This window comes from Poecilia reticulata, chromosome 13 (assembly GCF_904066995.2).
Source record: "Poecilia reticulata chromosome 13, P_reticulata-male-v2, whole genome shotgun sequence".
In the NCBI taxonomy this organism is placed as follows: Eukaryota; Metazoa; Chordata; class Actinopteri; order Cyprinodontiformes; family Poeciliidae; genus Poecilia; species Poecilia reticulata.
In genome coordinates this window covers 25,254,284-25,273,098 of record NC_088842.1, presented here as the reverse complement: position 1 = coordinate 25,273,098, position 18,815 = coordinate 25,254,284, and the positions used below count along the sequence as shown (strand labels likewise).

The 18,815-nt window shown below is 39.5% G+C and overlaps 1 protein-coding gene and 1 long non-coding RNA gene across 3 annotated transcripts; one reads left to right on the top strand and one right to left on the bottom strand.

Moving 5' to 3' along the window:
* Nucleotides 1-1,616: 1,616 nt before the first annotated feature.
* Nucleotides 1,617-2,698, bottom strand: LOC145554566 (uncharacterized). Its single transcript, XR_014090553.1, has 2 exons — nucleotides 2,271-2,698; nucleotides 1,617-1,886 (listed from the first exon to the last, which is right to left on the bottom strand). It is a non-coding gene; the product is annotated as an uncharacterized LOC145554566 (long non-coding RNA).
* pxylp1 (2-phosphoxylose phosphatase 1) lies at nucleotides 1,756-17,837 on the top strand. Of its 2 annotated transcripts, XM_008426218.3 has the most exons (6): nucleotides 1,756-1,892; nucleotides 3,610-3,744; nucleotides 9,631-9,819; nucleotides 10,254-10,380; nucleotides 15,280-15,419; nucleotides 16,061-17,837. In XM_008426218.3, exons 2-6 carry the CDS (start codon nucleotides 3,663-3,665, stop codon nucleotides 17,092-17,094), a joined length of 1,572 nt encoding a protein of 523 aa, XP_008424440.2. In that variant the 5' UTR covers nucleotides 1,756-1,892; nucleotides 3,610-3,662; the 3' UTR covers nucleotides 17,095-17,837. The 2 variants fall into 2 exon arrangements, with proteins under 2 accessions (XP_008424440.2, XP_008424439.2); XM_008426217.3 differs by lacking the exons at nucleotides 1,756-1,892; nucleotides 3,610-3,744 and adding an exon at nucleotides 7,836-8,035.
* The last annotated feature ends 978 nt before the right edge of the window (nucleotides 17,838-18,815 follow it).

Here is an 18,815-nt window from a genome sequence, read left to right as displayed (position 1 = left end):
TGTCTATTTCCATCAACTGACCACTGGAGAAAGGGACCAGCCATCCCAATTCCCCCTGTGACACTGATCAAGGTTTAGACCAGTATAAAAAAGTGGATACAGGCTTTCCTAGCATTTGTGCTTGGGATAACCTCTATCCTGGAGAAGATCTTGCCTCATCCCTAAAGATACTGTACATTTCTGTCTGATTTGTGTTTTGGTTAATGCCATTGTTGTAATGATGGAAACTTGAAGCTTTACAAGCTTTATAAAGAATACACTTTGGCCTATTGCTTGGAGCAAGAATTGTACTACGAACACAAGGAAACAAGACAACTTGATTTCTCTGGGTGGAAAACATAATGACCAAGTGAGACGTCTGAAAACAATACAAATGCAAAGTTAAAAGAAGATAACCCTGACAACAATTTTATGACAGAGGCAAAACTCTGGTCGTAGCAACCAACAAGATCATTTTCTGATGCTTCCAGGCCACGGTAAGACTCTCAGTGTGATCTGTGATGCTAATGGGGTTAACAATTTTCAATATCTACAAAAAAGAATCATTTCTTGTGCTGTTTGTGCACAGTATGTCGAAATGTTTCATTCACTTTAAAAAGCATCCTATATTATGGGAAATCAACTATCCGTCTGATATATTATTAACAAAAAAGCTTAAAATAATATTACATGTTTAAAAATTTCCATTGTGAAATATAGTAAATTAAAGTTCCTGAAGCATTAATAGTAAAAAGACAACACATGTATCGCTGTAGATAGTCCAGCAGATGGGGCAGTTAGGTTGTGCTTTTGCCTTGGCCAAGAGTCCACAAGCTATATAAAAAAAGCTCGTTCTCTCTGTTGTCAAGTTAGAAACGGAAAGCTAGAGCCTTTATGGAGAACCAAAAAATTTGTCTCAAAATAAAAGCTAAGCGTGAGCCTCAAAGTCTTAGTTTTCAGTTACATGCATTTACAACTGTGCTGCATCCTCTACTGCTAAGATGATCACCGCACATAATTTTACTTGCACACTGTTTATATTTTTTTATATTAAAACTATAATTACAAAGTTTAGTTGAATGTCAAGAGTCAATGTCATTTTTATTTTTACATAATTAAAGGGATCAGGAGTTAAAACATAAAATTCACATCCACATGGTCTTATTTTTCCTACAAACACCCTGCTATGGTTTACTTTTGAGAGACACCTTCAAGCTAAACATCGACCATTAAAGTATCTGACAATTAAAAGCAGTGGACTATGAAAACCTCAAAAACACCTAATAATGAGTTTCTGAACAGAAGCAGTTTCTCCCAATACTTTTGATTGACTTTAAATGGGGGGCTTTTTAGCTCTCAGAGCTTTTTACCCATTAAAAACTAAAACTGCCATAACTTTTTATTCAGTCATTCTGGTTTTTATTCAATCGTTGTGGTTTCAAATTAAATAAAAGCAGATACAATCATCATTAAAGGGCACTGCTACATTTACTTTTATAATGGAAATAATCCAAACTCCTTGTTTAGAGCACTAGAAAATAACCTTCAAATGTGACTCAAGAAATTTCAATCAGATATGATTTAATTTGAAAGCCCCAGAAACAATCTGATTTTTTTGTTTGTTTATTTTTAATACATTTATTTATTTATTTATTTATTTTAATGATCACTTCCGACCAAGAGTGGTCTCTTAACTGCTCTTTCTTGACCGTCAAAGTATGAAGCCTCTTCTTTTATTTTGAAAGGACGCCCCCGGAAGTCTCATTTTGCATTAGATCCATCCATTGTACTTTGATATCGCTGTCCGCTCTCTGCAGGCAGTCAGGTGTAACAGAGAAACCGGAGCGCTGGATTTGAGTAGCAGTCGCGCTTATCCTAGTAACTATGTGAGGATCCGTCATTGCAATCTGCAGGTAAAGAGACCCATTATTGATATCAGTTTGTGTTTTCGAGCGTTATTATCTTCTGGGGGTTTGACCATGTTCTGCTGCAGTGTGCACGGTTGTTGATGTGGCATTTTTTTAATTGGCTCTGTTCCTCCACAATACAAAGGCTTTTTTTTTGTCTGTGCAGAGTTTCTACTTTTAATAGGCCGAAGCAACAGGTAGCGATGAGCAAAGTTGGCGGAAATGTTAATATGCGATAAAATAATTCAGGTAATTAAAGCCCCGACGCTCGACTACGTCAGTGTGGAATGCGGGGTAAAATCTGACGGTACAGATGAGAATGATAATACACATAAAAGCTTCATCACAATGGATTTTGAATTCATTCTTTCAATGTAGACTCACCATGAAAGGAAGTCTGTGACTTCTGTTGTTGCGGCTCAGTCCTTAGCGGAGGGTTACACTTAATGTAGCAAAGTATACTGAACGTCAGCAAGCTAACTGCTAGCTAACTAGTTAACCAGCTGACTGTTGTCAGGGGAGTTTATCGACTCAGTTAACCGTATCGAGTTTCAGTGTTTCTTTAAGTGAAGGAAAGACTCCACGCAGTCTGAAGGACTGTTTGAGTTCCCTAGAGAGGGAGAACATTCCTACATTATCCGCATAAAATCCAGCGCTTTCTGTGTGAAAGCCACTGATGTATTTTCCAGTGTCTATATAAAAAAAAAAATTCCCTGACTTTTTCCCTCAAAAGATGGCAGTTTTTTTTTTCTCTTGCTCATGCGCAGACCGTTCATTACGCTTCACTATAAATTCGTAATAATCATTTCACTGTGCTCTGGTGATTGTTATCGTGCATGATTCATAAAGGTAATTTAACAGTTAAAGTCTCCTTAATTAACGAGTTTATTAAGTCATACAGAAGAAACGTAAAACAAATTAACTTTTATTTCTGTTCTTCGTGAAGCTGTGGACGAGTGTGTTCAGGGAACCAATCAGGAAGGTCATATTTATGGTTTTCGGTGCTGGTGTAGCTTCACTACTGATTGCTGGGCACATTTCTACACCACCTAATGGTAGGCTTTAAGGTCTAGGCCTCTCATTGGCTTTTTCGTTTTGTTAGTTCAATCCATACTTGTTTCTAATTTTGGCCTTTTTTTGCAGAAGTTTTTTTGCAGAAGTTTCTAAAAGGTTTAAGTGAGAAGAAATGGTTTAAGACACATTAATTAGGATTATTATTATTATTGTTATTGTTATTATTTTATATGTATTTTATGTAGCCTTAATTTTAGCAGTCTGGAAATGCAACCTATTACATGAACTGTGCAACAGATTTGAGTTGGTTGGAATAAATCTGATAATCTGATACGCAATGTTGAATAATTATCTGGATTGTTTATGTAAGTGATTGATATTTAGCACGAGTAATAGTTTTCCGCTTTATGAAGACATTTTTAATAATTTAAAAGCATGCACCCTTTTTATTTATCTCTACGTTTTACTCTGTGTTCTCAGAGCACGTTTTCCTGTTTTAGGATTGTAATTTGGGAGTGTGAGTATTAACATGATAGCTGGTTTCAGTATCAAGAGAGTCTGTAAGGATTGTGAAGTGAAAGAGTTGGGGTTTACTCTTAGATCCCAGTCATTTTATTGCACATATTTAACACATGTGCAACAAAACAACAGCTGCTGTAAATCAAATGTAGTTTTAGCTCTTCTTTTTTTTATGTTTGTGTTTTGATAGGGATGAGATGTTGTCTGGATGGCTGATGGACAGAAACGCCGACCAGTTCCAAGATGCTGGCTCGTAACCGCTTCCTCTTCCTGGTGGTGGTGGGTGGGGCAGTGCTGGCTGTCCTCAGTTTCAGCCTCCAGTTCTGTAAGTCCACCCGTTTGCGTATATGTAAAATATAAATTTTCTGTTACTCAGGAGCCGTGGTCAGACACCCTTTTTTTTTTTTTTTTAAATTGCGGTTTGGAATAACCATTCATGTATATCCTCTCATTCCTGTTTTATTTTTAACATTCCATTCATGCAAAAACAAAGCAGAATTCCCTGTAGAATTCCTATAAATACCCAGCACCAGCAGTGGGCCTCTCTGGATGCTTTGTTTGTTTCCCTCCCACCATCTCCGTTATTTGCACATTGAGGTGCACAGAATTGTGTCTTTTTGTACAGAAGGTGCGTGAATGTGGAGCTGATTGAATGCTGGGAAACCTCCCAGTAGATGAACTGCTTTGCACTGGTGGAAATGTGAAAGTCCAACAAAACTAGTGGTTGGTGCAGAAAAAGTTTTGTGTTGAAATTGTTGAAATTCACCTTTTTTGTACTTTCTGACCTATGCACTTGAGTTCAGCAAAGTTTTAAAGTAAACGTGCAGTTTTCCCAAGGCAGACGTGCTATTATGTTTATTTGAAGTACTAAAATGGAATCTAGTGACTCAGAGCTGCTGTTTCAGACTTCAGAATCTGAGTTTGAGTTCTTCAGCTCTTGTAGCTTCAGTTTTTTTTCCTGCTTTTTTGCAAAACAGCTGAAACACTGAATTTCTTTAAATCTGGACTAAAACCTGCCTTTTTAGAGTTGCTTTTGAACCTTAATAAATGAAATATTGACCAACATAATTGATGTGTAACAGTAACTGACAAAATGTAAAATGTTTAATGGTTTTCTCTATTATTGACTGTGTGATGTCTTTTATGACTTTGTATTTTTGTGTTTTTATGATGTAAAACGCTTTGAACGACCTTGTCGCTGAAATCTTCTGTACAAATCAACTTGGAAAACCATAAGCATTTTAATGGAAAACTTCTTATTGAATTGTTTTTCATCTTCTTTTGCTGTGCTGCTGTGTAAGTTTAGCTTATACTTTTCAACATGTTCCACTAGGACTGTATTCCACCAAATCAGATCCAGCGCCATTGCAAGAGAAACAAAACAAACAAAATCAAGGCGGGGAACAGGATGCAAATCATGATTCAAATCATTATGCAACTGAAAATGTATGTTAAATGAAATGTTTGTACCACTCTATTGTATTCCTATGAAGGTTCCCAGTGCAGAATGACTGTTTAAGCACACAAATGTCCCATTATCCCTTCAAATAGACTTTTTAACATAGAATAAGTGTCATTTATAAATGCTGTTTTGGTATTCTTGACAGATCCCTGCCAACATTTACAACTTCTGATTGGTGTTCATAAACAACAGCTGCTCATAAAAATATATCATAGTGCCTGTAAAACGGTCCCAAATGGCATTTACACATGTAACTTTTTACTGCAGCCTCCTGCAGTGCATTGGGCGTATGCTAATCATGCCTGTTGCGTATTTCATTTCAGTAGTTTTGTAGGGGAGAAAATAGTTGCCATAATTTATTTACACATGAGGAAGAATTGAACCATTATCCAGGAATAGCCCAGGAGAGAAACGGGGGATTTTCTCTTCATGTTTAATAAATGACTGTTGTGTTGTCAGTCTGTCTCACACTGCTCTTTCCTCTTTGACTCTCTCTATTTAATGGAGAAGTCTGATCACCTGTTTATTGCTTATTGATGATCTTTGCTATCAAAAGATTGTCCATCTGCCTGCAGGGGACAAGGATGACGAAAGGACAGGGACATCTCAAGAGAGGAGTGGTGCAGCTCATGGTGGTTAAAATGACTAAAACGGAACATGAGAAACACAAAGAAGTGAATCTGTAAAAGAGAAGTGAATCAGAGCTGTGTTCTGCAGGAGAGTTGGCAGCTTGATGGGCAGGAATAAAAGATAAGCAAGACATTTCAAGAGGATCAGATTAGGGCTGAAACGATTCCTCGAGTGATTCGAGTACCTCGATTATTAAAATTCCTCGAGGAAAATTGACCTGCCTCGAAGCTTCGTTAATTTATGCTTTATCATTTAGCGCACCGTGTTTCAGCCGGAACATAATTTGCGTTGAGCGGAGCTCTGACTTCCGCCTCTGAGTTGTTGACGGAAGCTGCGTGTTAGCGGCATAACGTCCAATCTTCAAGTTCGGCCCGCGGGGATTTTACTAATTGGTGATAATTCCGGGTTTTCATCGTTTTTGTGGGACCAATAAACATCCTTAAAATGACCGGCGCGATGCCGGGAGTTCGGCAGCCTTTCTGCTCCGGAGCTGATGGTTGAACGGCGGGAAGAAGCTGCGGAGGATTTCTACAGGTGAGCGGAGAGACTGAACACGATGCTTACAGGGTAAGAGCAGCTTTACGGACGAACCGCACAATAAACTTATATCATCCCGGTCTGAACAAACGGGAGGCGGAACATGGCTGGTAGATGAGTTTCTGAACGGAGGAGCCGTAAATATCCCGTATTGCTCCCCCGGTCTACAAAAAAATAACTGGTAGGGAAGCTCAAATGTGGAACAAATAGACTGATGTTGATATCCGATAGTAACACTGGTGTTATGGAAGATTTACCAATATTTTATTTCATAATTGTTTTTATCCGATTACTCGATTAAAAATCTATAGATTACTCGATTACTAAAATAATCGTTTACAACAGCCCTAGATCAGATCAAGCACAAATGTATTTCGCATGGAGCAATTCAGATTTACTTTAAATGTCTTTGACTATTCTTCTTCTTATAAACGCTGTCAGAAAAGTTTGCACACCCCAGCACCCTGAAGTTGGCATCTAATTTGAATCTTCGTTTCAGCAAATAAACCAAAGGCGTATTTCACACATTTCAAAGCAATTTGGACTAAATGTGTTCTCTCCTGTCTCAAAATGTCAAGTGTAGATGCTGATCAAACTTGAAATACATGATTCGAAATTAAACGTTGATTCTTTCTACCTTAATTTTGTAAAGCCTTGACTGCAGTTTTGGCTAAAAGTTTTGGGAAGGACAGATTTGTTTTGTCTTTCGCAAACAGTCCCGCTTAATTTATTTTACTGTGGTAATTTGCATTGATTTTATGTTGAGGGATTACAAAAAAAGTATTAATTGTACTGATTTAATTCATAACCAAGAAAAAGTGTTAGTAAAGAAGCTGATTTATGCTCTTTTCTAATTTAAAGCAAAGAGCAAAATAGTTACTTTAAAGATCGATAAGGCTTGGGTTCATCCTCCTTTTGCCATGGTTACCTGTTAGAAAACACAAGCTTTTGTCAGCTTTTTACATCAAATGGCTTTACAGTCACTAATGTTGGTGTCATTTATTGAATCAACATTAGCTTCAGGGAGCGGTTCAGGGCAGTCCAGCACATGCCAGAATCTGGATGGATGCATAAACTGTACAGTTGGTTGGATAAACCAACTTCATGGATTGATGGAAAGACCTACTGATAGATTCTCAGTTGGACAGTGTGGCAGGGAATGGTCTGAAAACACACATCCAGACCTGGAACATCTTTAAATTCCTTCGTTTTCCAGAATGTGCCAGAATACCTCCGTTTGTGTTTTCTACCAAATCCTTGTTTGTTGCCGAAGTGAAACTAAAAGCTGCCCTGAATCATGATTACTTCTAAGAACATGAGGTTAGGTAGAGCTGTTTATTTAAGAAAAACAGTCATGTTTATTTCCACCTGCAATTCCTTTAGTTTTGGTGTTTCATCTTTTGGGTGTGCACTTGGATCATTTATCAAAGTGCCTTCCTACCCTCTAATTACAGCTGTGGTGTAGCTAGAAAGCAAGTGGTTTTCTGTTAGTGTTTTTTTTTTCATGCCCGATCCGATTCCAAAGTAAGATCTCAGCTTTTCACCATGTTTAGTGTTAAAGTATTCACATGTTAATGACCAGCCCTCCCTCATCACCCAAACTCTGTTTTTCCTTTGGATAAAACCTTCAAATTAAGCCCCTTTTTATTTCTAATGTGATGGAAGGAGACGTCCTAAATAGAGCAGCCAGACTTTGTGCAGACCCGTGAATGTGTGTGTATTCCAGCTTTCCTGTGCTCCCATTCGAACTGAGGATGAGGTCACAAAAGCCCCATTGTGTATGGGACCGTGGCAGAGCTGGTCTGGAGAAGTTTGGTCAGTCTGCGGAGGCCTGTGTTTGGATGGTGGCTTGGGAGGTGGCTGCGTATAGGGAACAGGTTATGGTAGTGAATGAGCTCCAGTGTGTGTGTGTGTCTGCAGCAGTCAGCTATCAGCATGGTCTCCAGTGTTACCGGGCACTTTATTTTCTTCTTTTGCATCGTTTCTGGTGAGTTTATACAAACGTGCTTAATGAACAGAGTTTTTTTGTTGGGTTTTTTGCTGACTTTCCCAGCTATTATATGGTTGCAATTCTTAAGGCGTAGCTCCAGATCCAGGGTTTTGGTAAACTTATGTGCCTAGATGATCATTTTTCCATCAGGTGTCGTTTCTTCGCTCTGGTATACCACAATAACTTGATTCAGGTAGCCAATCAGGAACTGATACTCATATGAACATGTACCAGCTACTTTTAAGATTGAAGTGTTAACGTTACTTTATGCTGTAAGCTTTGTCGGCTGTTAGTTTTATTTTAAAGCTAGCTAAGGAAGGCAGCATTGAAACTCTGTGTTTTATCTCTAGCATAAACATCAGAATCACTATTTTTCTTTTGTTTGACAAAAATAAAGCATAATGTGCTTCATTCTTTACTACTGCTGCTCTTAGATGTATTGCTGTAAACACATTTTCTAATTTCAATTTGGATACATAAAATAAGGAGAGAACAAGTTTTAGGTCAGCAGTCAGTCTGTAACAGAGATGCACCAATCAGACCTACCTTTAGAAAGGAGAAGGATACTCTTTACATCCAGAACGTAGACATAAATGCTTATTCATTCCAGGTGCAATAACTGCAGTCGATTAACTACACTGTCACAAATAACAATAAATCAATTAATTGCACAGTAAATTACAAGAAACTCAATAATTTTCATTTTCTTGATTTATCGTTTTTCTCTTTCCTCATTACTAAAACTGGTCTCCGTTCTGGTGCTTTGGTGTCAACTATCCCTTTTTCGAAAGATTATTTTGTATGTATGTGTGTATATTTTGCCACCCTTTTGGCACAGTGGGCAAACAGCCACACCACTGACCACACCTGGTTAGAAATGAGGGCAAGAGAGAAATGAATGTTGACACAAAATCCCTGAGATGTATAAGCTTGTGGGAAGACAGAGGAATTTTCTGGCAGCACACAGTGTTCTTATTCTTTCAGTCTGATGTGTGTGTGAAAGTTGCCATAATCAGAACTACATAATCTATTTAGGTCACCATCAAAGCAGGAATGTGTCTGTTCTTTTGTAGCCAGAAGCAACCTTGAATGAAACTTAGACATTCAAGTTTCATATAATTTACTTTGAAACTTGAATGTCTAAAGTGTGTGTGTGTGAGTGTGTGATGTAAGTGGAATTTAGACCTCCGGCTCTCCAAAAGGGGACATTGGGGCTGTGCTTCTTTTTCTTGGATCTTAGCAAAAGCTGGTTTAAGTTCCCACAGCAGCTCTGTCTTTGTTACACCATGGTAACAGTGAGGTCTTAAGAGGGACACAACTGTTGTCATGGACGTGAAATGTGGTGGAACTGTGACAAAGTCGTGTTTGTCTGCTACTCTATCCATTTTTTTTAAATTCTTGCTACTCTGCTCTATTTTCCCCTCTTTTTCTTTGTCCCATTACGTGAAAATCTCTGTACTGACCACCAAGTTTAGCCTCAGGCTTCTTCCCACAGATTGGTGCTGGTATGCTATTGCATGAGCTGAAAATGTTCTGACTTTGCTTCTTCCTCTCTGACATTGTTATTTCTCCCTCTTTCCTCTTCCTCGCAGTGAACCTGATTCCCACCTCTCCCATGCTGGATGAGCAAGCAGTCCAGGCTGCAGATGGAGGTTTCAGAGGTTTCCAGGCGAAAAGCAGAAAGCGAATCTTTCCTGTGCATCACACCCAAGAGCCTGATCCTGTCTTTGAGGCCTACAGCTACTGCAACACCCCAAACCGCACCGAACAAGCCTGGGAAGGTAAATGCATAAATAACAAAGTAACTATAGGACTATTGAAAGCCCACCGAATGCCGGGAAATTCAAACTCATTTTTTTATGTGCGGTCTTGAGACCAGTTAGCTTTTAAAGCCAGGATTAGAACTAGATCATATGGAAACTTTATATAATCCAGCCACAGTACACTTTTAGTGTGTCAGAACTCCAGGGATGTGTTAAATATGGTAAAGTCAATTCCTTGTAATTGCATCATCTGTATTTTTACATTGCGGAGCCGTTTTTATCTAGGTTGGGGTCAGTGAAAGAGATCCTGCAGAAACAAGTTGCATAAACACTACAAACTCTTCGCATTGTTTTCCAGTACATGTTGCTTTCGTTTACACAATCTCCTTTTTAACTTTTTTAAAAACATGTGTTGGAAAATGAATGACAACAGAAAATTTGTGTTGTCACAGGTCACAGCCCCGCGGACTACAAGCTGCTATCTGTCCATGTGATGATTCGCCATGGAGACCGCTACCCGCTCTACTCCATCCCAAAGACCAGACGCCCCAGCATCGACTGCACCCTGTCTGCCAACAGGTACACAACGATAGTGAATACAATCACAATTTGTATATAATGTCTCATATAACATAGTGAATATACGGTATGGTTTTGCATGAGCCTTTGCATCCCTTGGACTATTTCACATATTGTGACATTACAACGATGTATTTGATCCACGTTTGTGTGAAAGACGACGCCTGCACCCATTTTGCACATCTAGAAACTGAAGCTACTTCTTTGCAAAGTAGCTTAAGCTAAGTCCCGTTTGAATGGAAAATTTCATGAGTTGTCACTTCCTAAGTAGTTTGCATACTTCTTACCAGAGCATGTATAAATACAATTTTTCAGTCATAGAATATCTTTATTGTGCTAGTAATGCACAAAAAGACCCTTATGGGTAGACACGACCGCCACAGAGGGTGAAGCCAAGTTGGACCCAAACAAATGTTTTCTTTTTTGCTTCAGGTGAGTAAAATTAACTCTCAGGCACAGGTTGTTTTTTCCAATTTATATTTTTTATGTGAAAGTAGCAGAGCGTGAGACACAAATATATGTCAGAGCTTTTAATATTCTCCCATAAAAACTCCTGCCGAGGAGTGATAAGAACGTTTTGCCTCGAAAAGCTCCAGCTGAATTTAGTGGAAATCACGACCTGAATGAGGCGCATTAACTGGATTTCTGCTCACAACACTGTTAACAGTTGCTTGGCTTCTCAGCCGTAATGCACGTGTCATCAGGAACGGGTGGGTACGGCTTGCTATGGCACATCTGCGCTCTTGTACAGCTGGAAAAACATAAACAAATGCTAACAAACACGTCATGCATCATTGTGTTGCTGTTGACGCACACTTTCTGCCTCCCAAAGAGGGAGAGTGGGTGGAAGCAGAAAAAGTGCTAAAAAAAATCCCTTATCTTTTTCCACTCACTGAACTCTACTCTCATTTTGTATCTGCAGTGCTTTGTGTCTGCTGACAATCACTCCGCTTGTTCAAGAGGGTCAGATAAGATTTAATGATGAGCAGTTATTAAAAGCCGGCTCTGCTTTCTATTTGAGCCTAGCATATCTGAAATCGGATAGTTTTTCGGAATTCATTTCCTTCAAATAAACCAAACTCTGTATGAGAGTAGGCACATTATAATTTAAAAATAAATAAATAAGCAGGGGAAACTAAATCCAGAAAATCGGACCATATGGTCACCAGATTGTCTGAGACAAATCCTCTTTTGATGCTGTGCACCTGAGCTCAGATTTAGCTAGCGACTTAATTTTGCATAAAGCAGCACATCTGGACAAATCACAAGGAGACTTTTATCTGTAAATCCACAGGCTAGAACGCTACAACCTGCATTCACTTGATCTAACTTTCTACTGTTCCATCTTGACATGGAGAGGGTCGTAAAAGAATTAAAAAGCTGTTGTTTCGTATGCCCATCAGTTGATTCAGCTTCATACCTCTGCAGCCGAGAGCATTGTTGAAATTGGACAGGGAGTGAACTCTTTTTTTTTTTCATCTGCTGTTTAATAGCGCAGGAGACCGGATGTCTGACAGAACCAGTTCCAGCCAGAGAAAATCAAAAGCAAGCGGGAGCACTGTGACCTCATATCGGAGTTCTGCAAGAAATGCATCCTGGAATCTAAGATACCACACAAGCTCTTAAATCCCATCAAGACGCATCCAGAGCCTTTGTGCTCTAAGAGCAGAAGTTGGGCTGTTTTCTCAAGTGTGTGACAAGTTAAAATGCTATATGCTATGCTGTTATAGCCACTATTGCCCCAATTAAAGACAAAAAATGTGGATTTTCCTGATGCGAAAATATCAAGGATTTTGGCAAAATTAGGTTAAATGTAAATTCTGCTCCAGTTCTGACCAACATCGTTGCTATGGTGGACACTTCCATGAACACATTTTTATTGACACCTCTGACAGAAGAATTTGTGAGTTATGGAGAGATTGGGTAAAACAGGCGCAATGTGTGGAAGCAGCTGAAAGTCTCACTTTTCTACACACATTTCATCAGTTTCAAACTTGTGAAGGTTATAATCAATGACATATGGTGTTCTCAGAAAGACAACGTGTTATTCAGAGTACACCATATGTTACTCAACTCAATCGACAGTTAGTTTTTAAAACATCATCTTTGGCCATGAATTGTTCATTCAAACAAATGTTTTACAAGGTGTGGACAGAAGGGAAGTCAAATGCGAGTTACCATTCCTTTGGCTCATACACTGAGAAAGCTGAGTCACAACTGAAACTAATTCTCATCTATAGGACTATACCAAACAATATGTGGATTTCGGCAGAGGTGTTTTTCAGACAAAGAAGATAAAAAATTCAAAAACCATGGTAAGACACTAGGTCTTCTTATCTGCCGAACTTTATGCCCACAAACAACATTTCTGATCTTGTCATGTTCTGGCTCCAGACTTTGCTGGAGATATCTGCTGTAGCTGTGGAGTAACCTGTGTGGCATTTCCATCCCTCAGCTTTAGGTTGTGGCTTTTCTTAAAGCCATGTTTCCATTTTTTTTCAGAATCATTTGACAAAAAGTGTTTCTAGCAGTCATGCTGTTTTCAGTGGGTTAGAAAGGTTCCTGTCGTTGAATCTCACTAACTCTTTCTGCATTTTTCTGCTTTGACAAAACAATGGAATGGTCACGGTATATTACCGTACACACTTTTGGTTGTTTCTATGGGTTGGACTTAAATCAATCAGAAGACTGAAGTCTGGAAAGGGTGGAGGTCTTGCCCCTTCCAAACATTCTCCAAATCCCTCATAGCTATTAGCCGTAAGCTTCACCACAAACAGATGTTGAGAGGTGGAGCTGTGAAAGGGTGAAATTTCTGCTTCATCACAATGAAGCCAACTAATTCCAATACAAAGAGTTATTTGTGTATGCATAGGATTGTATAACTAGAACTTATGTTGTAGATAGTTCCTTCTGTTTTCTTGACCAAACTGTGATTACAAGCACACAAGCTGGCATATGCTCTCAGAGAGATCGTCACAGGGAGCAGGTGATGTGTGTGTGTATGCGTGTGTGTGTGTGTGTGTTGCTGTACATTTTGTGTGTTTGAATGCTCTGGCACCAGCCTGCCGACCCACTGTCTCCATCTGCGGTTAACTGAGCTCTTTCCATCTGCAGGGAGCATCTCCTCCCTCTTTCCTTCCCTTCTTTCCCATCGGTTTCTCAATGTTTTTGTCTTTTTATAAATTCACTACATATGTTCTACTTTCTATTTCAGTCTTCTGCATTTCCAGCACAACCTCGCTCTGTTAATCCCACCATTCACTTTATTGTTTTTTTTTTTTATCTCTCCACCCGTCCCTTCCTTCCTCTTCACTAATCTATTCCCATCCTATCCAGTGACAATAATCCCTGCTTAATGTAATTGGGCTCTCTAATCTTCAGCTGGCAACAATGAACCTAATAGAGGCTTTTTGTCCACTGTGGCGTCTCTGTCCTCGGACATCCAGTCTCCCGGTGCAGCCAATTAAATCTGAATTGTTCGGTTCTCCTCAAACCAGTCGGATCTGCTGCTGACGGGGCAGAAAGTCGCTCTTCTCAGCACATCCACACTCAGCCCGCAGTGTGTTTGTTATGGTGCTAATGAATAAGAGTATGATGACGCAAACAGTGCAGAGTGGCGACGTGATGACTGACATGACCTGGCGGCAGAAAAAGGCTTTCATTGTCCTTTTTTGATGTAGCAGGTGGCTGCAGATGACAGATTAGGCTTTGCTGTGTAAGGTCAGACATGATGGCTTTATTCGATCTATTTTTATGGCTTGTTCCTGAATCTCTCTGTGATCACTATGGAAACTGTGCGTGCGCGCACCCTTAATTTGGTTGAGTTGAGCTGCTGCTCTCACGGATTCTTTCATATTAATTTATAATCTTCAATCCTCTTTAATCTTTTGGATCATCGACTGCTCGTCTTGCTTTCCTCATTCCTGGATGATGATATGTGTATCCTGGGATTTGTGTGTGTGTGTGTGTGTTTGTTGTCATGTGCCCTGAAACAACAAATTCATTCATCGTTTTATATCTACATATTTAGTTGTTTATTTTTCCTCCCACACACATCTAGCTGTCCTGTCAAAGTTCACATCCTTGTGTTAAAGAGACACCTGCTGGTAGTTTATAGGAACTGGTCACATTCTCCCACCTACTAATCATTTTAGTGCACTTAACATATTTTTTTTCTGCATTTATTATTGCAAGTAATTATTAAAATAATATTTGTTATATTAGTTTTATTAATTTGCTTACGTTTTAACTCCAAGACACCAATCTGAAGTCTATCCAAGAAAGACAAAACACTTTTAATTTGTGAGTTTGAATGAGACAAAAGTAATACAGATAATTCGAGTAAAATACTGCACCATTTTCAAATCATAACATTTATTAAAGGAAAAAAAAAGATATCTTAACCAACTAGTCCTTCTTTGGAAAATGGAACAATCTCCTAAAGCAAATACATAGTCGCGTTACTTTTAACAGCAACAACTAATACTTTACAACTCTGTAAATAAATGTTGACCCTCCAAACAATGTAGTTGATCAAAGTTATTAATTCATGAAGGCAAATTCCTCTTTCACACAGAGCCAGGTTGTTTTTAAAGCATCATTCAACTGTAAATCCTGGTCTACTGATCATCTAAAATCGCCAATAATTCTTATTAGCAGACTAACTCAGATTTAGTTATTTACTGCAAAAAGCATCTTTCAACCTAAACATTTGACAGCCACAGTGAAAAGAGTAATGGGTCAGCGTCAGAATACATACACTGATTCTAATACAACCCAGCTGCAGGAAACATGCAGCAGAACTCCTATATGTGAAATAAAACTCGCCATACATGCGACTGACAGTTAATCACAATAATCATGTTTGATGGCATTTTTTTTTTGTCTTTGTCTTCCCAGGCAGCCTTCCCACCCTCTGCTAGACTCCTTCATTAATCACATGGGCCAGGGGACCCGTGGCCACTGGGAGGCACAGCTGGGCTCCATTTCACGTCTCCCCAACCACAGCGTCTGTGAGATGGGAGAACTCACGCAGACAGGTGTTCAAACCAGACAGCTATAAATCTCAGCCCAATGTGTCAGCTTCCGCTGTGCTGCTGTTCGTAATTAGTGGTGGTGTCAATCAATTAAAAAATGTAATCAGATTAATCACACTCTAGCACTGTGATTAATCACTATGCTTGACTTTGTAAGCTTGAAAAAATGTTACAGAATGAGAGAGTTCTCAGTTTTCCAGCTTGTCATAATCATGAAGGGTTAATAGTAAATTTGTTTCAAAATGCTAAGTTAGAAAATGTAACTATAAGCTACTTGAGCTTCAGTGGAAGGATAATTCACAGTTCTGGTATGTATGTAGTATCTGTCTCGTGGTGTTTTTTTAAAGTGAGAACAGCAGTTTGGCATCTATTCACTCGCGTCTGCAGTTCTCCATTGTTGACCGTAATATAAGACCATGTAACACGCTGCTGTGAACTAGATAGCCCTCTCCAGAAGAGAGAATTTTAACTCGAAATAGGTAATGCAATTGATCTGCATTATGTAATATTAATTTGCTAAACTTTGTAGATTTATCACGTGTTAACGCATTAATGTTGACAGCCCTAATAACTGGATAAATGTCTTTGGTTATGCCGTAGAAATCTTTTCCCCTTAAAATCCAAATCTTTGTCGTTCTCAACAGGTGTCATTCAGCACCTTCGCAATGGGCAACTCCTCCAACGTGCCTACAAGCACCACAGTCTGCTCCCCTCTGATTGGTCGCCTCGCCAGGTTTGGATGGAGACCACAGGGAAAAGCCGGACCCTCCAAAGTGGAATGGCCTTTCTCTACGGCTTCCTCCCGGATTTTGACTGGACTAAGGTGACCGTGCGTCATCAGTGGAGCACACTGTTCTGCGGCTCGGCATGCGAGTGCCCTGCCAGGAGCAAGTACCTGGAGGAAGAGCAGAGGAGGCAGTATCGCCTCAGAGTGGCTGATTCCAACCTGGAGAGGACTTATATTGACATGGCACGCACTTTAGGTGTGCTCACTCGCCAGCTCCGAGCTGCAAACCCTATAGACTCGCTGCTTTGCCACCTGTGTCACGGCCTTCCTTTCCCATGCGTTTCCGGTGGAGATGGTGGTAGTGGCGGATGCCTGACTATGACACAGTTTGCGGTAATTCGGCAACAGCAGCTAGATGATGAGGTAGATCGGAGAAGATTTGGGGCCTATCGTAAATACGCCATCCTGGCCATGTACCCGTACCTCAACAGAACTGCTAACAAGATGGAACGGGTTGCTAGGGCCAACGAGGATGGCCGGCAGCCACGTCTGGGTGGGGAGGAGGTCTTCACCCTCTCTTCAGGTCATGATGTCACCATTGCCCCGTTGCTTAGCGCCCTGGGACTAGAGGAGGCCAAATTTCCTCGCTTTGCAGCAAGAATAGTCTTTGAAATGTGGAAAAGCCCGCCTACAGCACAAGGCCAGGCAAAAAACAGAGCAGGAAAGAGCGAGAGGTCAAAGTCAAATCGGAAAGATGGGGAAGTGTTCATCAGAGTGCTGTACAATGGTGAGGATGTGACATTTCATACCGCTTTCTGTCATCCCAGCAACCGCCACATCAACCAGCCACTCTGCCCTCTAAGAAACTTCCTAACCTTTGTCAGGAAGGATATATTCAGCATCGTCAACGCCACTTCCTACAAGGATGCATGCTACAAGCTCTCAGGGTGACAGATTGAGAGCAAGGTCGCAGGGTAAGGACGCCCAGCCGTCAGGTGGTTGTGATTCCCCAGATTCTTAAGTTTAAGAGAAGGTGCTCTTTTATGCCACTCATCATATCTGGCATGTTTCAGAATATGCTCCTTCACATTCCCAACATTTCCACTCACAAGAGACAAAAAAAAAAGAAGCACAATCATTTACTTGAGATATTTTTGAGAAGAGATGCATTTCTGAAGATCCTGTAACCTTTGCTGAACCTGCTCTGGTGTTTTTGTTTACGGAGACCTTCTCTAAAAGATAAATACCTCAAGGACAACTGATCGGCACTTTATTCTGTAACTAAAGGGTTTTGTACATTTTCATGGTGAAATAAAGGCTAGTGAGAAGGGAATGTTGAAAATACACATACTGGGCTGGAATAATAATTACTTGGGAACATTTTGTATGACTAATCTTTTTAAAGCACATTCATCTAAGTAAGGATAAAGCTAGAGTCACTTTTTTGTCCTCACTTTTTGTTTCTGTCACTTACACACATGGTAGGTTTGTGTTTTTTTATTTCTGATTTTAACTGAATATCAATGTGGGTCTTGTTTTTGTTCTAAACAATGACTGCGGTACATTTTCAGTGTTTTTTTCCCCCCAATCATTTAATGAAATTCCAAATTATTTAAAGTTTTGTTGTTTGTGAATCTAACATTGGTGTATTTTGATCAGACATTTGTACACATTAAAATTAATGTTGCATTTTCTGTGCGGTCTTGTTCTTGATTAGATTTTTAGAGCAAGTTTTCTTCTTGTTTAAGATGACTGTCTTACTGCATCTTACTGTCTTACTGCCTCAACATCTTGGGTGTTCAAAACGCTTTTGTGCCTTTTACCACCAGAAGATCACGACAGTGTGGATTCCTGACACAAAACGATACTGAATCCACATTTTTGAAAAGATTTGGGCTTTTAAATGCTTTGAGAAGCTGATGAAATGCTTAGTCTGGTTTCTCTTTTTTCTCTCTCTCTCTTCCATTACTTCCTTTTGCATTTTGAAGCTCTACTTTGAATCTTCTTGAGTTCAAAACGTAAATGCTTTCCGTTTTTCAACTGGTCTTAAAATGTTGATCACTGTAGGAGTGTTTCTAGTCTTTGATCCCATCTCACTGTGTCTGAAATCTGGTTTTAATATTGAGGAAGACACTGGACCACACCATCACACTGCCTCTACCTAAATCCATCTGGGACAGGCTGAAAGGATTGGACAATTTTATTTATTTATTTTTTTTACAGTTGCAACCCACATTTTCAACTCTGTTCAATTTGATGATTATGAACTATTGAAGACTCAGTTTATGAGAAAATTATAATGCCGCAAAAGAAAAAGCTTTCTAAAAACAAAAATATGTTTTGACTTGCACGACAGGTAGGACTCCTGACATACTTGGCAGTCTGACAAGCTAAGCCACTGGGGATCATTTATAAAGAGGTTTTTTCCCATAGTGCTGTTTCCTACCTAATGTAATGCAAAATTGAGTGGAAGGAAAAAGTGGAGGGAAATGTAGGGAAGCAACAGAGACAATCGATGTATATATTGTATAAATGTTATTTTTTGTACGCTGTGTTTTATGGGACTGAGTGAAAATTGACATCTTGCTAAATTTGGGGTACTTGCAGCAATATTGGATATTGATTAATATGCATTGTCCCATATAAGTCAATTCATTTCAATTCAGTTTCAT